Here is an 18164-nt window from a genome sequence, read left to right as displayed (position 1 = left end):
ATTCAGTATTGATTAATCGACAACATACTTCAATTACGTATTTGTATTTTGTACATGTATATGCATAAACACGTCTATATGTTTGTGCGCTGTAGCTCTTATTCGAAGGACTGACTCGGGAACGCTTCTTATCCTTCAAATCGGCCTCATTAGAACGACGGTCGACGAAACAAATCTGATCTCAAGTCAGGTTTTATCAAAGGCGGATGTGAGGTCACACATCCGGTTTGGGAAATCTGACTCCAGATCAGTCCTGATATTCTTTTTTTTCTTTTCTTTTTTTACCACTGTCGTCTTTGGGAGAGATTTCTCCAGGAAATACCGTCCGCGACTGCGTGCTAGCTCGGGCGAATTGTGGACAGCAAATTGTGAAGGGCTGCCATTTTACCGAGCTTACGGTAAGACAACTTCTCCCACAATCTATCACTTGCTGCGATACGCGGGTCCCTTTTGCGTACGTTTTGGTGGACCATTTGTAAACAAAAAGAGCCTCTCCCCTGCGTGTGCTGTAATGAAGGCTATCATTAGCACATAGCTTGCGTCGCATATAACAAAATTAACTAACGTTGTAGCTGCTGTGTATGTGCCCTTGCAAATGTATGGTGTGATGTGAGTAGATAATATAGAAGACATAATCCAGGGTGGTTTTTTTTTTCCAAATAGAAGAGGTGCTCACTTAATATAGGCCGATATTAAAAGCGCATTTATTGATTATCGAGTTAAAGATTTGAACCCCTTAAGCCATGTTTATGCCCCTGTTAGTATTTGCAAGCGGGGGGAAATAAAAATTAAAAGCCCATCACGTAAATTAACACTCAGATAAATAACCCTTCATGCTCTGTGTTTTCCCCCGCAGCACCCATTCAACATGGGCGACAGTGTAGTCCAGTTGGCCTCCAAGGGTCACCATGACAACATCCTCTCCTCCCTGCACCAGCTGAGGCTGGGCGGGCAGCTGGTCGACATCACGGTTCAGGTCGACCACCAAGGGGAGATGGAGGAGTTCCAGGCGCACCAAGTGATGCTTGCTGCCTACAGCGGCTACTTCAAGAGGCTGTTGCTCTCCCAGGACGCCGTGCCCGACAAACTGTTCCTCTCCAACATACGCACGGCCAACTTCTCCAAGTTCCTGGAGTTTGTCTACACGGGCAAAGTGGAGGTGGCCAGAGACAAACTGGGCGACGTCCAGGCGGCCGCCGTCCTGTTGGACTGCAAGGACCTCTCTGAGGTCTGCGGCAAGGCCATGATCGCGGGCGTACGCTCGCCATCGTCGGAAGCATCAGCTGGCGTAGACGCCGCAGAGCAGAAATCCCCCGACACCAGCGCTATAAAACAGCCCAGACAGGCCTTAAAGAGAAAACTGCAGCTGAAGAGCGTCAAGAGAGACGTGGGCGTGGGCCCGCAGCAGCCTAAAAAGAAGCCGGCGAAGGCGAAAGACTCCCTAAAGGAAGTGGAGGTCGTGGCGCCCGACGAGGAGGGGGTCCGGCGGGTCAGCATCAGGCTGGCGGGTCGGAAGATCCCCTTGGATCTGTTAAAACACCGGGATATGACTGACGAGGACCCAGAGACGACCGACCTGGACAGCCCCTCGGAGACCGAGGAGAACCGGGCCGTCCAAGAGGCCGTCGCTCCGCTAGACAGCCCAGCCGCCAAGGACAGGAAGAAGGCCAAACCCAAGGACGCGGAGCCCTTCGTGCCGGTCGTCGTCAGCGACGAGGAGAACGAGGGGGGGGAGGAAGGGGGGGAGGAGTTGTGTTCGTTAGACACTGACCCGGGCTGCACCCTGTACCTCTCCGAGGAGGACGATGAGGAAGGGGGAGCAGAGAAGAGGGCCAAGAGGACCTCCAAGGCCCACTTCCAGTGTGGCAGCTGCCAGAGGACGTTCCACTACGCCCGGAGCTACGTGAAGCACATCAGGTGCGTTCGCCGGTTCTGGTGGACCACGGCGGTGCCCTCAGGATGAGCTCACGTTAACGTCTCTCAATATTGCTCCAGCTGCCTACATTTAAAATAAGGGCTTCACATTCTGTCACAAATATGATATCCGATGTTTAAATAAGACTAATTATCAGACATCATATTTTCTATAGTAACAAAAACATCTGTATATAAATGTTATTTACATTCAGGACATTTAGCAGACGCTTTTATCCAAAGCGACTTACAATGAGTACATTTGTCAGAAGAACGAGAAGCAACAATATCTTTGTCGGTACAGTAAGGATGTTCATAGAAACAAGTGACGAAGCACTAACAATTGCTAGTGTAACCCATTCCCCGTATACAACAACGATGACAAGGATAAGATGCTACACAATTCCAAGTACTATTTTTAAGTACAAGGACGTTCAACATGAAGAAGTGTGTACATTATTTATTTATATATGTATATATATATAAAGAAATACGTAAACCTTTTTGTATGCATTATTCCCCATCTCCCCCAGCACTTACCACGGGGTGAAGGCGGAGGTGACGTACCGCTGTGAGACCTGCCAGCAGACCTTCGCCAACCGCGGCAACCTGAAGATCCACCAGCAGCACGTGCACAGCGACGAGAGGCTCTTCTCCTGCCAGGTCTGCGCCAAGACCTTCAAGCGCAAGAAGGACGTCATCCGGCACCAGCGGCAGGTGACGTCTCCGTCCGCCGGCACTGTCCCTTTAAGGGCAGCTGCTCCCTTTATTTATATGATGTGGTGTTGTGCCACCAGTGAGTGTGATTAGCCATTACAAGCCGTTTGAAAAATCTGCCTTTTCCTGTGTTTTAGTGACATCACAAGTGGGAGTGTGAGCCCGCCCATATATATGCTCGATAGATAGACAAGTGTATCAGCCTACCCAGTGGACAGTAGCAAATGTTGCTTATCTATCCGTCGTACAAGTAACTTCCTCTTCCTGTCAATTCAAGATGAGGTCTGTTTTATATATGTTTTATATACTGTCTGTCTGTCACCGCACCACCACGGTCAATGTCCATTTACTCGATGAGTCATGTCTGTGCCGTTGCCCTGCCACAACTATAATCAAACTGACGCATAATTAATGAAATCAGCTGCACCTGTGGTTGGAATCATGTAAAAAAGGGGCAATTAGTGTTGTGAGCGGCACCTGTCCTAAATCAATGCCTACGTGAAAAGGGTGTATCGTAAAAGGCTTTGGAGAAACCGTGTCCCATGCATTCATTTACATCTATATAATGACACGTATATATATATAAATCTATATAGATGTTTATAGATTTCTAAAGATATAGATCTATATCCAATGATCTATATCCAACAGCCTCTATAGATCTATATAGATATAGATCTTCTATATATATATAATTTTCCCTGACTGTTTTGGGCAGGTTCACGAGGGACGGGGGCAGCGGCACATATGTCCAGAGTGCGGCAAGACGCTGAGCTCCAAGACGGCGCTGTCGCTGCACGAGCGGACCCACACGGGGGCCAAGCCCTTCCAGTGCACCGAGTGCTCCTCCAAGTTCAGCCAGAGCTCCGCCCTCAAGATGCACCAGAGGTACGCGGCCCGGCACTCACCCCGGGGGTGGATTGAGTATGGTGGAATAGAGTATTATTATATATATTATTATTATATATATTTTTTTTTTCCCTATCCACTGCTGTATACATCTTTATTTGCATAATATAGAACCTTTTATTAAAGGGGGTGATATTATGCCACCAGGTGTGAGTGTGATCAGCCATTACAAGCTGTTAGATATCTGATGTATGAATATCTGCATTTTGTGTTTTAGTGGCACCTAGAGGTAGGATGGATAGCCTGTCCACCAAGTCCACTGGGTAGACTGGGTGGACACTCCCACAGGTGATGTCACTAGGGTTAGGAAAAGGCAGATTTTCTAATGGCTAATCACGCTCACACCTGGTGGCATAATATCACCACCTTTATACAAGGTCTGTAGCAGGGGACATCACCTCACGATGGCGTTCCGAAACAGTTAACCTAATGGATCGTTCCCGGCTACCCGTGCGGATGCAATGACCTCGGAAAAGTGATTCCTTCCCTTGCCCCCCGACCACTAGGACCCACACAGGAGAGAAGCCGTTCGCCTGCGACCTGTGTGAAGCCAGGTTCACCCAGAAGCACATGCTGTCCTACCACAAGAGGTCCCACACGGGTGAGGATTCATATACCCCAATACAGATGTGTCCTGGGGCTGTGCCTCATGTAGACCAACCTTAGGGTTTATTTGGTGGGGGGTTATGAACAACATTGGAACAAACATTGGACTTTTTTTGTCATTTAAATCCTAAAATGTCTTTGGAGTTATAATATATATAATAGCAATTGTATTGCATTGAATTTCAGCATAGTATTTCAATACCTAAGCAACACACTTTTCATTGCCAATGTACCCAACCTGAGCTGCACAATAGGGGATTGGTGCAGCAATGGTAATCCTCTTTCCTCTTCGAGACGGTGTTGTCATCTCATTCCCGAATGAATCCCGTCATTTTCTGCGTGGGTGCATATCTTTTTGTGTGAGGAAGCCATCGTCTTCCTCTTCCCTCCGCAGGAGAGAAGCCCTTCATGTGCGAGGCGTGTGGGAAGAGCTTTGCGTCCAAGGAGTACCTGAGGCACCACTCCAACATCCACACGGGCTCCCGGCCCTACAAGTGTCAGGAGTGTGACCGCGGCTTCGCCCAGAGGAACTCCCTGCACCAGCACCTCAAGATCCACACAGGTGTGTGTCTGTCTGTCTGTCTAGAAGTCTCTAGAATAAACTGCAGGCCCGATCCAGCATTGATGAGCCAAATGTAGCTGGAGTTTAGGGTCCGATTCAGATTTTAGGGAATTAAAAATGACCGATAACCTATAAGCCGATACTGCCTTACTCCTAGTATCTTAAATGCACTGTAGGTGTCCCTGGACATCACATTGACATTCAACAATGGTCCTCCATCTTATCCGTAGTTCATTGCCAAAAACCGAAAAATAGTGTGGAACATCGATTTTATCCGACGCATTACGAGCTCCGAAATGCACACAAGCCTTCCTCATCCTGTCCCCGTTTCCCCCCCCCCCCCCGGCAGGCGAGCGGCCCTACAGCTGCAAGGACTGCACCAAGCAGTTCACCCAGCTCAACGCGCTCCAGAGGCACCAGCGCATCCACACGGGGGAGAAGCCCTACATGTGCGGCCTCTGCAACCGCACCTTCACCGACAAGTCCACCGTCCGCAGGCACACCATGGTGAGCTCACGAACCTATTGAACCCTGCTCCTTGCTAAGGGGTCTGTCGCGGGACGAAGGGATGGTATGTAAAGGCGGCCCGAATAGAGCCAGTGCTACTGGATTGATCCGCGATCAAGGTTAACAACAATTGACACCCAAGGCTTATTTTGCCAAATTGTGATATCTAACCTAACTCTACTCTCCTAACACTGCTGATTCACTGTGCCACACTGGCTATATTCTAAGCCAATCAGTCATTTTTACATTCCGAGAGATGAGATGATTTACAAGAGATGAGTGAAATATGACTTATTTCACTCACTCATTATTACACACATTCCTTTTCATGTTACCCTCAGACCCACGACACAGACGCCCCCTGGAAGAACTACCTGGTGGTGCTGCAGGGCAACGTGGAGAGCAAGAAGCCCCGACATTCCTCCAAGGGGGAGAACTCCGGGGCAAGGAAGAACCAGGCCAAAGCGGAGGCCGCCGGCGCAGGCAGTGAGGCCGCCGGTTCAGAAGAAGCCAAGGCCCAGGGCCAGACCCTGGCCCCAGCCGAGGCCATCATGGTGCCGGGCCAGCCCGTCACGCTGCCGGCCGACTGGGCCTCCCACGGCACCATCGCCCTGGTCAGCCACAGCGCCATGGGGGGGATCACGGTCATCCACACGGAGATGCCCCCGGGCACGCAGCTCCAGCCCATCGTCACCACGGACGCCACGGGGACCAGCGTCATCTCCCTGGACGGCGCCACCATCCAGGTGCCCTTCTCCATGGCGCACGCCATCACACCCGTGTCCACCGTGGTCACCGCCACCGACGCGTCGATGGCCGAACCCGCCATGGCGCTGACCGAGCTGTCCGAGGGTCGCGTCGCACTGCGGACCGCGTGCGTCCTGGAAGCCGCCGTCTCCCAGACCCTCCTGGCGCCGGAGGTCGGTCCCGAGGGGGACGGCCCCCCCGCGGAGCCGGGCGTTCAGGCCATGGTTCCCTGTGAGGATCAGTTTGCGGAGGCCGCACCGTGCGACAAACCGCCAAACACGGAAGACGCGAGCGTCAATGAACACAAGGACTCCTCGGTAGCACAAGATGTTTAGAACGGACCGACTCAAGCGATGGGACATTGCTTCTGGGTTTTCTTTTAATCATTTTTGGCAACTTAAGAATATTAATTAATCACACGTCTCTGTATAAAAATTCAATTCAATTTCAACTCAATTTATTTTCAGCTGTACCTTTACATGTTAAGTCTCGGATTTATCTAATCAACTTCGGTGCGACATTAAATAAGCAATCACGGTCATTTAATTTAATAAAAAACAAAAACCTTAGCGGTGTGTTTAATAATCTTTTATTACGATAATCTCTCACAAGCATACAGATGAAATCAAAACAGTATGCGGCGGTTTTCCTGGAAGAAGCTTGATACGCAGGGCTGTGGACCGCTTAGAAAAACTTTGGTGTGGCGGAGACAGAGAGATGAAGCACATGGCTAACATGTGGCTAAACTACACCGATACACAATGACATGCTATAAACACATGGTTCGCGTCGAAGGTGCATGACACTAATGGGCCTTCGCTTACTCTACGACACAAGATAAAGGAAACGGCACAAGTCTCTAATGATACTCACGTTGGAAGTGTTTTTCTAAAGGTCTGTCCTGATATTCAAGGGTCACCACGATCATAACCATGAAGTCATTTCTATCCCACCCCAAGTCGGACTCTTGTCGTCTTTACAATTCCACAATGCATTTAAAAAATTAAAATTAAAAGTTGAAATAAGCAGGATATATATACGGTATATAAAACAAAAGCGTCCATCTGATACATTTAAAAGTCTATATGTAATTATCATTGCACTTAACGAGTCGTCCCATGTGTGAATGATATGGAAGTAAAATCTATACGAGCATGAAAGGAATGACTTGAGACTTGATTTCCCTTTACCAATTCACTACAATCTGTAAATACCCAACAACGCACGGATAGAAATAGATTTAGAACAATCTTATGCAACACATAGTATAAATAAAAGACAAGATTGTTTCCATCTAAAATACCAGAGAAGAAAAAAAAATACAAACCAAATTAAATATAGAACTATACTTTGTGCAATGCCCTCTCCCAACACCAACATCCCAATCACTCTGAGCCGTTACGTTTGCCCCCAGCGTAGATAACCCCTGGGTCCTCAAGGGGCTGTTAAAGGGGGGAATGCAGCCTCTGCTCTAAAAAAACAGACCGGGCTAGGAGGCGTGGGTGGTACGGAGGAATCACACCCTGAATAATGAGAAGCACAGCTTTTAAATATCAACATGAGAATACGACGCTTCAGTAATGCCTGATGGATGTCAGCAGCATGTGGGAAATCGTTTGTATGGGGGTTAACCTGGGTGACATTTGAGAAGTGTCTGTGTGAAGAATAAGTGCTGTAGAAGAAGGAATGATGTAGTGGGAGGCGACCAGGGGAATGGGCTAAGGGTGGATAGCATGCCTTGATGGACGATTCTTCCATGCTGCATTTTTCCACCCAGTTTCAATATTCTCTCTCTATCCCTCCTCTCTCTCTCGCTCACTGTCTCCCCCTTTCCCTCTCCTATTTGAGGTCTCCCTCGTCCCCCTGGATGGTCTTCTTGATGCGCAGCAGCAGGGTGGTGTGCCACTGGTCCAGGCGGGAGATGGAGTCAAACTCCTTCACCTGGAACATGGACAACATGACGGGCTTTGAGAGAGCAGTAAAAGACAAACCAAATGAGAATGACCATTGATGAGAATATGCCTCGTCTTGGCACCATTTTGCAACTAAACCTGGTGTTTACAATCAATGTGTAGTAGCTAAGAGGGTTTCAGAGGAAATGGGTATATGCGGAATTCAGGCGGCAATTATGTCTCGCACTTATGCTGCATTCACTCTAACCAAGTTAGAGTCCACAGTAATTATTTCACTCGCACAACAATCTCACAGGTGTCATTTTCCGTTGGGTACCCATTTAAATATGATAGCACTTACCGTTGTGGAGATATACTCCATTACTGAAAAAATTCAGAAACCGGCCTAGTGATGAAGAGGTTTTGAGAACCCCCGCTATTATTAGTAATACTCATGGCCAGATATATCGGTACTATAGTTAGGATGTATTCAACCAGGATTGATTTTCAACAGATTGGCCCATCAAGTGGAGTTCAGATTTGCAGGCGTTGAACATGACAGTTTTCCGGGAGGGTTACTTGGGGGTAGACGGCAGATCGATTCATCAGCTCTGCTCTGAATACGACACGCAGAGAGAGACCTGAAAACAGGTCCCAGGTGACTCACCGCCTCAGTGAACGCCTCGCTGTTCTGCTCCTCGTGTGCCTCCAGCAGTTTCTGTCAAACACACATTAGATCAGTCATGGTACCCACTACCCTGGAGGGGGAGTAAAGACTTCTATCACACACTTCAGCAAATCGTTCCCCCACCCCATCCCATCCCGCTTTACGCCCCTCTTCCCCACCCACCTTCAGCAGCTTGCACTCTCTGGAGTCTGAGAAGGCCGGGAACATCTCCTCGTACTTCTCCACGGCGATCTGCGAGCCCAGAGGCGAGACGAGGCATTACATTTTGGACTCCGTAGCGGCGGTAGCTCGGGAGGTAGAGCGGGTTGACTTGTAACCGAAAGGTTGCTAGTCCGATCCCCGGCTCCTCCTCGCTGAGTGTCGAGGTGTCCCTGAGCAAGACGCCTCACCTTCCGACTGCTCCTGACGAGCTGGCCGTCGCCTTGCATGGTTGACACCGTCGTCGGTGTGTGAATGTGTGCATGTAATGGTTGTAAATCGCTTTGGACAAAAGCGTCAGCAAAATGCCCTAAATGTAAATGTAATGTAAATGACACTCATTGGAACGATGGTTCGGGCCGGGCGCGGTACAAAAAGGGCCTCACCTTGGCGTTGAGCTCGTCCACGATGAAGTGACACAGGGAGGCTTTGAAGAAGTACTCCTTGGCGCTGTACTTGAGCAGGGGGTTGTCCATGGTGTTCGAGCCGACCTGGGTGGGATTCGAGGAGGACGAAAGCGTGTAGACGATCAACAGCTTCGCCAACCATAAAGCCGTTTCATGTCAAAGCTCCAACGCAGTTCGTTTCATTTTGCTTCCATGTCTATCAATTAGCAATTCGGAGCATGTTTTGTGGTCCATTTCATTCCCCTGCAGCTTAACATTCCTTTTTGCAGCTGCTCAATTTGAAAGACGGAGGTAAACCAAACGGTTGTGCATGAGCTTTAGTATGCAACAGCCTGTTTTGATTCATCCTGAGTAATGCTGAAAGGCTCCGAAATACCATACCCCTCAGAATAAGGCTCTACCCCACAATGGGACATTTGAAATACATTTATAAGACTGTGTGTGTGTGTGTGTGTGTGTGTGTGTGTGTGTGTGTGTGTGTGTGTGTGTGTGTGTGTGTGTGTGTGTGTGTGTGTGTGTGTGTGTGTGTGTGTGTGTGTGTGTGTGTGTGTGTGTGTGTACCTGCTCATAGATCTCAATGGCCTTGGCATACTGCTCCAACTGAGCACTGTAGGCGCCCACCTTTAGCAGACACTTGTTGGCCGAGCTACAACAATAGAATTATACATAAAAGATGAGGTTGTGGGTACCAACATTTCTTTGCATGACCATGTCAGATTTACCTAGTAAAAATGCAGTGTGTAGGATTAAGTGGCATCTAGCGGCCACTAGATCTAGATGCCACTCAATTCTACACTCTGAATCTTTAAGATGATAATGCAAAAAACACAAGGGAGAATTCCTGTCTCAGTGCACGTTGCCACAGCGAAGCAAATTTACAATCATTGGTATTCAGGTTGCATTCATAGCTAGCGGTGAGCTTATTCTTGCTTCATATTCAGAGTTATCGTTCAGTCACAGCTTTTCATGTTCAGTTTGGAGCCAACTATTGTGTGGAATTTAAATTAGCCGGTCCCAAACACAATTGGCAACACTTGCACATTATAATATAACAAACAAATGTCTTAGAATTTGAGTAGTAGCAAAAAAAACTCTCACCTGTTTGACTCCTCTCCTTTGTAATAATCTGCTGCTTGTTCATAATGTGCAATTGCCTATTGGAACAAAGACTAAATGTATTAAAGAAATATTTTTAAAAGACAGCAAATGAACCCAATGAATCCTTCATTCATTCGTTCATGAATCATTTCAAGTCCTTGATAAACTCTTGTCTAACCTTTTCTATGTCCACCAACTCTGCCTCGTAGATCTCTGCGATGCTTATGTGATGTTTGGCTGCGATGGTGAATCTTCCCTGCAGTGTGTGATGGACAAGAGGAGAGGTTAGTCACTGGCCCCGCCCAGTGGAAGGTATTTGGCAGAGAGACACGATAAGACAACAGCAATTCTGTCCCCCAGCCTGTCGTTAAATTTTAGGCTCCTTTTTGATTTAAGGTCGGAAAATCCTACATTTCACCACACTTGGTGGTGAGTAATCACAGTATAGTTATAGTGCATGAATCATTATGCAGTCTGTATATACACAAGGCCTTTAAAAATAGCTTAATATATATATATATTTTTTTTTTCCCGACAAAGTCTACCATCAAGTATCTACAATAGTAAAAAACAATTTCGTTCGGGATAAAATTAGTAATTGGTATCTGATACTATAGCTCATTTAGATTTATTTTTGCATCTTCAATCTTGCAATATACTTCTGTTTGAAGAAAATCATGTCTGGTACTCATTTTTACTCGTGCCGGTACTTCCCAATAAATCTGGTAATACGGCTGCCCACAGATACACCCAATATAAAGAGAGAAGTTAACTCATGGCTAGGGCAGTATCCATCTACGAGCATCTTACCATGTCAGTGTAAATATCGATGGCTGCATTTAAACACTTGATTGCCTCTATCGGTAGCATTAGAAAAAAGAGGAAGGAATAGTTAGACAGCATATATATATATATATAAATAAATTAAGTATATTTTAGTATGAGGTGTTAAACTGATTATCATGACTCAATCTGCACTGGGTGTTAATTTGGTTGAAGAGTGAGGATGGTACAACATCTTACACAATATTATTTGACTTTGAGAGTACACATTGTACACTATGTACAGAGAAAAATGCAAACATAAAGCCTTTTTTATTTTTTTTGTATTCCTTTCTAATGGAACATTTTATGAACCCAGAGGTAGTTTGCTCAGCCAGCAATGACCTCATCTGACTCCCTTCTGATGAAAGCACTTGACAAACTAGGGGGCCATGCAGCACAATGCTCTCCTAAGCCCTTGAGTCCTGTGGGGTTTAGTGGATCTATGGTTTCCATAGACCCTCGTTCATTCTCTCATACACAAGCAGGGTCATTAATCTAGTGGCTACTGGGTAGCGTTCCAAATCGAGCCTTGTCTACTGGTTCATAGTTTAGGGCTTTGTCTAAAGATTTTAATGAAGACAACACCAATTTGTTTTCTTTTTTTCCTCAGACAACCTCAGACTTTACGCGCGCGTGTGTCTCCTGTGATCGCGTGTCACCGCCTCACCGTTTGGGTCGATCTTCTTGTAGGCGTTCCCGGCGTCGATGAAGCTGGTGGCACAGTCATGCTTGTTCTGCAGCTGGCTGTGGATGCGCGCGGCCTTGCAGAAGGCCCCTCCCGCGGCTGCAGACGGGACGGAGGAAGGAGAAGAAGAAGAAACGGCGTCACACAATTAATTAGCGCCACGCGTCGATACCAGACGGGCACGCGCCCGGGTCGACAACAAAGTGCATTCATATGCAAATATAACCCCCCACGCCGCTGCCTCCTCCTCCTCCTCCTCCTCCAATAGTGCCAAGTCGTGCAGCGGTGGCACACAGCGTACAATGCCAAGAGCTATCTCAACAGGCCAGGGGTGGATGGAAAAAAAAAAAAGAGGAGAGTGTCGTGCGTGGGGGGGGGGGGGGGGGGGGGGGGGGGCTATGCGTCTCACCGCTCCAGTTCTTGGCCATCTTGAACATGTTGGCGGCTCTGCAGTACATCTCACAGGCCTCCTCCACCTTGTGGGGTCCGCTGGACAAAGAGAAAACACGGTCAACACAGACCAGCACACGTCTGCATGTCTGCTTTAGGGGTAGTGGTTGTTGGTTTATCAACAGACATACAGCAATGACACATGGGTGGATGCGGGGGGGGGGTAGTGGTAAAGGGTGTTTGACTCAGGGCCGAAAGGCTGTGAGCTCGATAACCCAGCAACCGCAGCCTAACCTGTAAGCATCCCATGAGCAAGAAGCCCAACTGCTTAATCAGTAAATATATCTGAATTGAGAGCTGCTTTAGAAAAAAAACACCTGCTGAATTGCTAAATAATAATTATAATTTCATTATTCTGATCCATCGGTGGGGTATTTCACTGCACCAGGTTATGAATCCACACAAACTGGCATTGGCCAGACTAGTTTAAAATAGGTTAGATGAATCACATAATTCTCTCCCTCTGTCTGACATTGAGCAGACCTCTGGGAGACCCTCCAGTGATGACTCTCGGAACCAGCCAATCACAAGCGAATGACATCATCGCCGGGCTACACTCAGCCCTGCCTTTAATTCTATGAGACAACATCTCAGGTCATGTAGGACCGATCCCCACGGACAAAGAAAATAAAGATTAGAAAAAAACAACAACACACACTTCATCTCTTGAATCTGAGCATCCGTAAGCATTGAGCGTTTGATTAAAGATTTTTAAAACATACTCTTGATTCCTCAATCATCTAACCAAAATCATATATTTTGATGTTGAATACAAAATGTGTCCAGCCCCTGGCCTCGTGACACCATTCTGGTCTCGTGACTTCTCTCAGCGAGACCACACGCAGACCTGAACAGCTGGATGGTCTCAGGAGAGCAGACCGACCGTACGAGTCCAACCCATCAGGGCTGATTATTCATTACAACAAAATCAATTACAGTCAACCATGCCACCACACGAGCAGGCTACATTCATCTGCAGCAGTACTAAAACGAACCAACATATATGTGGGCCTCATCATATACATTGTATAAAAGAAGAAACAAATCAACTATATAGACAAAGCTAAACGAAATGAAATGTAATATGAAAGCAACACTGATTAAATATGCCCGAATTAGAATGAGGCAATTGCATGGTTTGATAGGTGATGCGATTGCCGACTGGCTTGTTTACATTCAGACCTAGGTGTGTGGATTGTGGATCGATTGTGACAGATACGTATACCGTTTAACAACATTTGCAATATGTATTACCACGTAACATCTGGATACAATGCATGTAAAATGTATACATATGCTACGGTCCTCATTCACAATGGTTTGACTGTGTGCTAGCTGGCTAGCTGGTGAGTCTTTGGTGCAGTGGTCCTTATCCTTACCCTCCAAACATCCCTCCTAAGAAAGAGCCTGATGACTTGACTTTTTTGTCAGCATCAGCCATCAGCTGAATGGCTTCCTTTTCCTTCCCCGAGTTGTCCATCTCCGCGCGTTGAGCTCGAACTGTTGATAAGGTAGACACAGAAAACAGCCGCCTAGGACTCAGCTATCGTTAGCGAGGATTACACTTGATGGTTTTATCTAGCGTAGGCGTGCACCTGCTAGTAGCTTTGGCCAGCCGCAAAGACTTCTGGGATATGAGTTTCGCCCCGCGACGAACGCTTTAAGTGGACACTCGTTTGGACTACAACTCCCGGACATATTAACAACCATTTTTAAAAGCCATGTTACGTAATTTGATTTCGTATTCGCAGATCGCTGGATTTTTGTTTTTTACAGTCCGTTTACAAATTTTACTCTTATTTTGCACATTGTGGTTGGTAGTTAAGACACCAAACGTCTTTTATATATTTTACATGCTATGGTATAGATTGGTAAACACTATAATCTGACATGCATGTTGCGTGTTGAGCCAGCAGAGGGCGCCAAAACACAAGTATGATGTGATGGTAGTCCGCCAGCGAGATAGTGTATTTAATTTATGATTTTTTTCTAATTTATTTCATGATATGAATTCCAGTACATTGAAATCGTCTTTTTTTTTAACAACATTCATCTACACTCCGATATCTATATCATCATAGTATAGTAAATAGTTCCATGATATCAAATAAGATTTATCATGGAACTATTTACCATACTATGATATAGATATCGGAGTGTGAACCAAAAGTCATCATACATTCATACTTGGCCTGTGTCCATGAATTGATTCGACAAATATATAAAATATAATGAAGTTAATTAAATTTAACACAACTCCTGTTCATATTAAAGCTTAATTGAATGGAGCTGTAAGGAGTTATGCTACATTTAATTTTAATCCCTGTAATGTAAATGATAACAATGATGGACAAACCCACTAAAGAACTATATTAAACCAGTAATGTAGAACTAAAGTAAACTAAAGATGTATTGTGAAAGTAAGAGACAGGGATGCAAACAGACCTATGGTCAAAAAAGAGAGAGATTTTCGAAGCCCGCGCCCCCGCAGTAAATATCAAATAATGACATTTCCACCAACCTCTGCCATCCCCGGCCCACCCTATACACAGACAAAGTGCAAACTGAAATTCTTAAAATGAAAATCCACAAAACGTTAATTTTGTTTAACTAGTCTTCAACACACACACTCACCTCTCCATTGGCAATCCGATTGCACATTGGAATCGGGAGTACTACACTTTCCCTGATCTTTTCGGCTGCTGAGGCCTGATTCTGGCTGGTAGCTGGTAAAGGATTGTCCTTACAGAGGAGCTGGGCCACACTTTGGGTAGATACGATGGAGGCCACTCTCTGTGTGTGTATTGTGCTCTGGCAGTGTTCCAACAGGGCATGCAGCCCTCTGGAACCATAATTTATCTCTTTAACGCAGAGAGTGCATTTAGCACATCCATTTTTTTCAATTTTTTAAAAAAAAAGTCTTGATAGTTTGAAATTGCGTTGACTGCCTTGATCTCAATTGCAGTTTCAACTTTTAGCCAAGGCCACTTCCAACTGGTTTTACATCCTTTATCCACTTGTTGCACAGCAAGTGCCGCACTCTCATCAAATTTTCTCATTCTGCAAATGAAGAGTTGAATATTTTAGCCATACTGTAGCATAACGCGACCAGACGTCTGAAACCGGGACGTCTGATCACCCTAGACTTTCTGTATCATAACGGAGAGCAAAGTAGTTCACTCAGCCCCCTTTCCTCAATGTGCCCTGCGCCACCTTCAGCAATCTATTTGACTCAATTAAAATGTATTAAATGATTTTAGTAGGCCTATCCTTAAAAAAGCAGTGCCGCCTGTTGATAAGATAAGCCCACTCCAGTGTTTCCCACACATAGGCCAATATTGAACAACGAGCGCCACAAATTGATTCCGCTTTTCTTATTTATTTTTACTTGAACGCGATTTTTAAATGTAACTCCGCCAGCCCGTAATCGCGCCCCCGTAATGCTGCCAGTCCGACATGTTCCCATTCCGACAGTCCTGCGCGTATGCAAATTAGCCATGTGCGCCGAACAGAAGAAGGGCCCTATCTTGCGCCCGGCGCAATTGACTTTCTACACCGACGCATGTGTCATTGCTAGTTTGCACCCGGTGCAAAGCTGATTTCCCCCGCAGAAAACAGGCACCACTACACTTGCATGTTAAATATTATGATGTCAAAGATAATTCATACGTGTGAAACTATAGAAATAGCGTGTGGATTGTGGAAACATTTTTTCCCTGCATGAATGAACATGAATACGAATGAACATGAAAGTATAGTAGGCTATGCCATCCGTTAAAATAATAATAATAACAATAATACATTCGAGCAAAGTATATTCCAGGCTTCCAAAACAAAATCTAGTTTTAGGGTAAATGATTGGTTATTAATGGTTATTGGTTATTATTGGTTATAAGTTATTTGGGAAAGAACAGCTGATACAGCGGTAAGTTGTACTTTTAAATCAATGCATCTGCAAACACCGTACAGCAAACACATATGTTCTTGACCCAGACATCGTGTACAAGCCCATTACTTTTAGGATTGATGAGTATTTGATCGTGGGAAAAACAGTTTTACCGCGAGTGAGTATTTAATAGAATGAATGAATGCGGGTGATGCTTGGTGCGCGTGTGTGTGCGCGCCCATCTGTCTAAACACACGCAAATTAAACAAAGTGTATGAGAAGGAAATCGAGTCAGTCGACCTGCGATAAGCAGCTGATTCTGAACGGACTCGTCTTCGAGATGGACGTGTTCTAACGCATTTTTAATCAATGAAATGTTAACACAACAGTATATATCTGACCATTTAATTTTCGAAATTTTAGGTGAAGCCGAGCTTCCCTTGCAGTAGAGAAGTCGCCACTACGAAAGAATGCAATGTATCCAACTAGCGGGATCTAAACAAACTAAGCTCCAGCGAATTAGGCCTACTACAATGCAGAAGTAGTGGAGAATGGCGAAACACAGCAACTCTAGCCTACTCTCAACCAAAATATAAATAATCGCCGCCCGGTGCAGCAGTGTGAACTGCCCCGTTTTTAGAACGTCTCAGCCCGTCTCGTCGCAAGGAGTCGCGAGTTGCAAGCAGTTGCAAGCAGTTGCGTCGCGAATCTTTGGTCTGAACTGGGCTTTAGCATTATAAGCAGTGGCGGTTTTAGGCACGGGCGAAAAACGAGACACACGAGAAAGAAAATGATCCGCATTTTCTATTATCGATAATACCCCCCCCCCCCCCCCCCCCCCCGTGATTGGTAGATCATCTACCAAATAAGTAAATGCATAGATAGTCTATGAGAAAACAGTAAATCAGAACGCTGCGCACGCGAAGCCAGTTGTTTCGGCAGGGCGCGCGCACTTGTATCTCGATTTTCACATAGTCTGACCCTGGAGTTTGGCGCCGCGTCTGAGGGTCTGATTATAATTTCATCAACAGTAATTGGGACCGAGCAGAACCTGCAAGGTCCCTATTGTTCTGTATTGCATCTACCGTTGATGCAATACAGAATTACTGTTGATGAAATTATAATCAGACCCTCCCATACCCCCCCCCCCCCCCAAAAAAAAAAAAAAAAAAAAAAAAAAAACTCATCGGATCTACACAGTCACCCAAACAGCCGTGAAAAAAGCGGCAGCCGCCGAAAAGCGCGCTGTTTGCATCCCTGCCATCACTGTGGCCTAACCGCAAAGATGGTGTCCAGTCAGGGTGGTTCTCCACCATCTCATATGATGGTTTACCTAGAACAGAATAATTAGATTATGAAAACTCAATGTAATCAATGCTTTAATTACAATCAATGCTTTAATGCAATGTACAATGTACAATCAATGCTTCAATCAATGCTTTAATCAAGATTCTACAGAATCTCACGCCAGTAATGTAATGCATTACTGAACTGGTCGTAGGAGACCATTCGGGAACCATGCCTATGTAGGTAAACAAATGATACGTCAAAACGTAGGAGTCTTTGTAGCGCGTTAAGACTGGACGTTATCGGGAAACCGGGCCCAAAGCTCTTCTGACTGCGCAGATTCCACAAGATGGATCATATCTGAAGCTGACTGGTTCCACGTTGCTTAGCAAAGTAAACGTTCGTTGAAAAACACACAACATAAAGCATGTCAAATGTACGTAACATAATTAATATACCTTTCCCATATCTGACCCAACTCTGTCTCTGGGACTTGCTGGTGGTTGACTGGTGTGCATTTACAGTTATGGTCAACATTATGACAGCCTCTAAACTCGCTTCAGTAAAGATATAAGACTATACAAGCTATAGTTATAGTAGGCACACAAAATATTACATATGCGTGTCCAGAAAAACGTGAGATTTCAAGACAGTTGACAGATAAACGGCCATCATTGGATCAAATCAATATTTAATATCGCGTCCATCAATCATGAAAAACAAATTTAAAAGCTACTGAATAGTAAAAAAATAAATAAATAAATGAGCATGGAGTTTAGTGAGTTG

At 45.7% G+C, this 18164-nt stretch overlaps 2 protein-coding genes across 2 annotated transcripts; one reads left to right on the top strand and one right to left on the bottom strand.

Annotated features, from left to right (window-relative positions):
* Positions 1–283: 283 nt before the first annotated feature.
* On the top strand, positions 284–6531 carry gzf1 (GDNF-inducible zinc finger protein 1). The gene is made up of 8 exons (XM_084483621.1): positions 284–398; positions 857–1917; positions 2448–2631; positions 3350–3519; positions 4047–4141; positions 4541–4708; positions 5058–5215; positions 5557–6531. The coding sequence occupies exons 2-8, from the start codon at positions 869–871 to the stop codon at positions 6295–6297; spliced, it is 2565 nt and encodes an 854-aa protein (XP_084339747.1). The 5' UTR covers positions 284–398; positions 857–868; the 3' UTR covers positions 6298–6531.
* Positions 6532–6659: 128 nt separating this feature from the next.
* Positions 6660–13743, bottom strand: napbb (N-ethylmaleimide-sensitive factor attachment protein, beta b). Its single transcript, XM_084483622.1, has 11 exons — positions 13585–13743; positions 12165–12244; positions 11738–11854; positions 11056–11102; positions 10424–10501; positions 10246–10301; positions 9709–9793; positions 9127–9231; positions 8705–8773; positions 8522–8572; positions 6660–7903 (listed from the first exon to the last, which is right to left on the bottom strand). The coding sequence occupies exons 1-11, from the start codon at positions 13683–13685 to the stop codon at positions 7802–7804; spliced, it is 891 nt and encodes a 296-aa protein (XP_084339748.1). The 5' UTR covers positions 13686–13743; the 3' UTR covers positions 6660–7801.
* Between the last annotated feature and the right edge of the window lie 4421 nt (positions 13744–18164).

This window comes from Micromesistius poutassou (assembly GCF_964030765.1).
Source record: "Micromesistius poutassou genome assembly, chromosome: 19".
In the NCBI taxonomy this organism is placed as follows: domain Eukaryota; kingdom Metazoa; phylum Chordata; class Actinopteri; order Gadiformes; family Gadidae; genus Micromesistius; species Micromesistius poutassou.
Note: the sequence above shows the minus strand (reverse complement) of the source record. Positions and strands in the feature narration are given on the sequence as shown.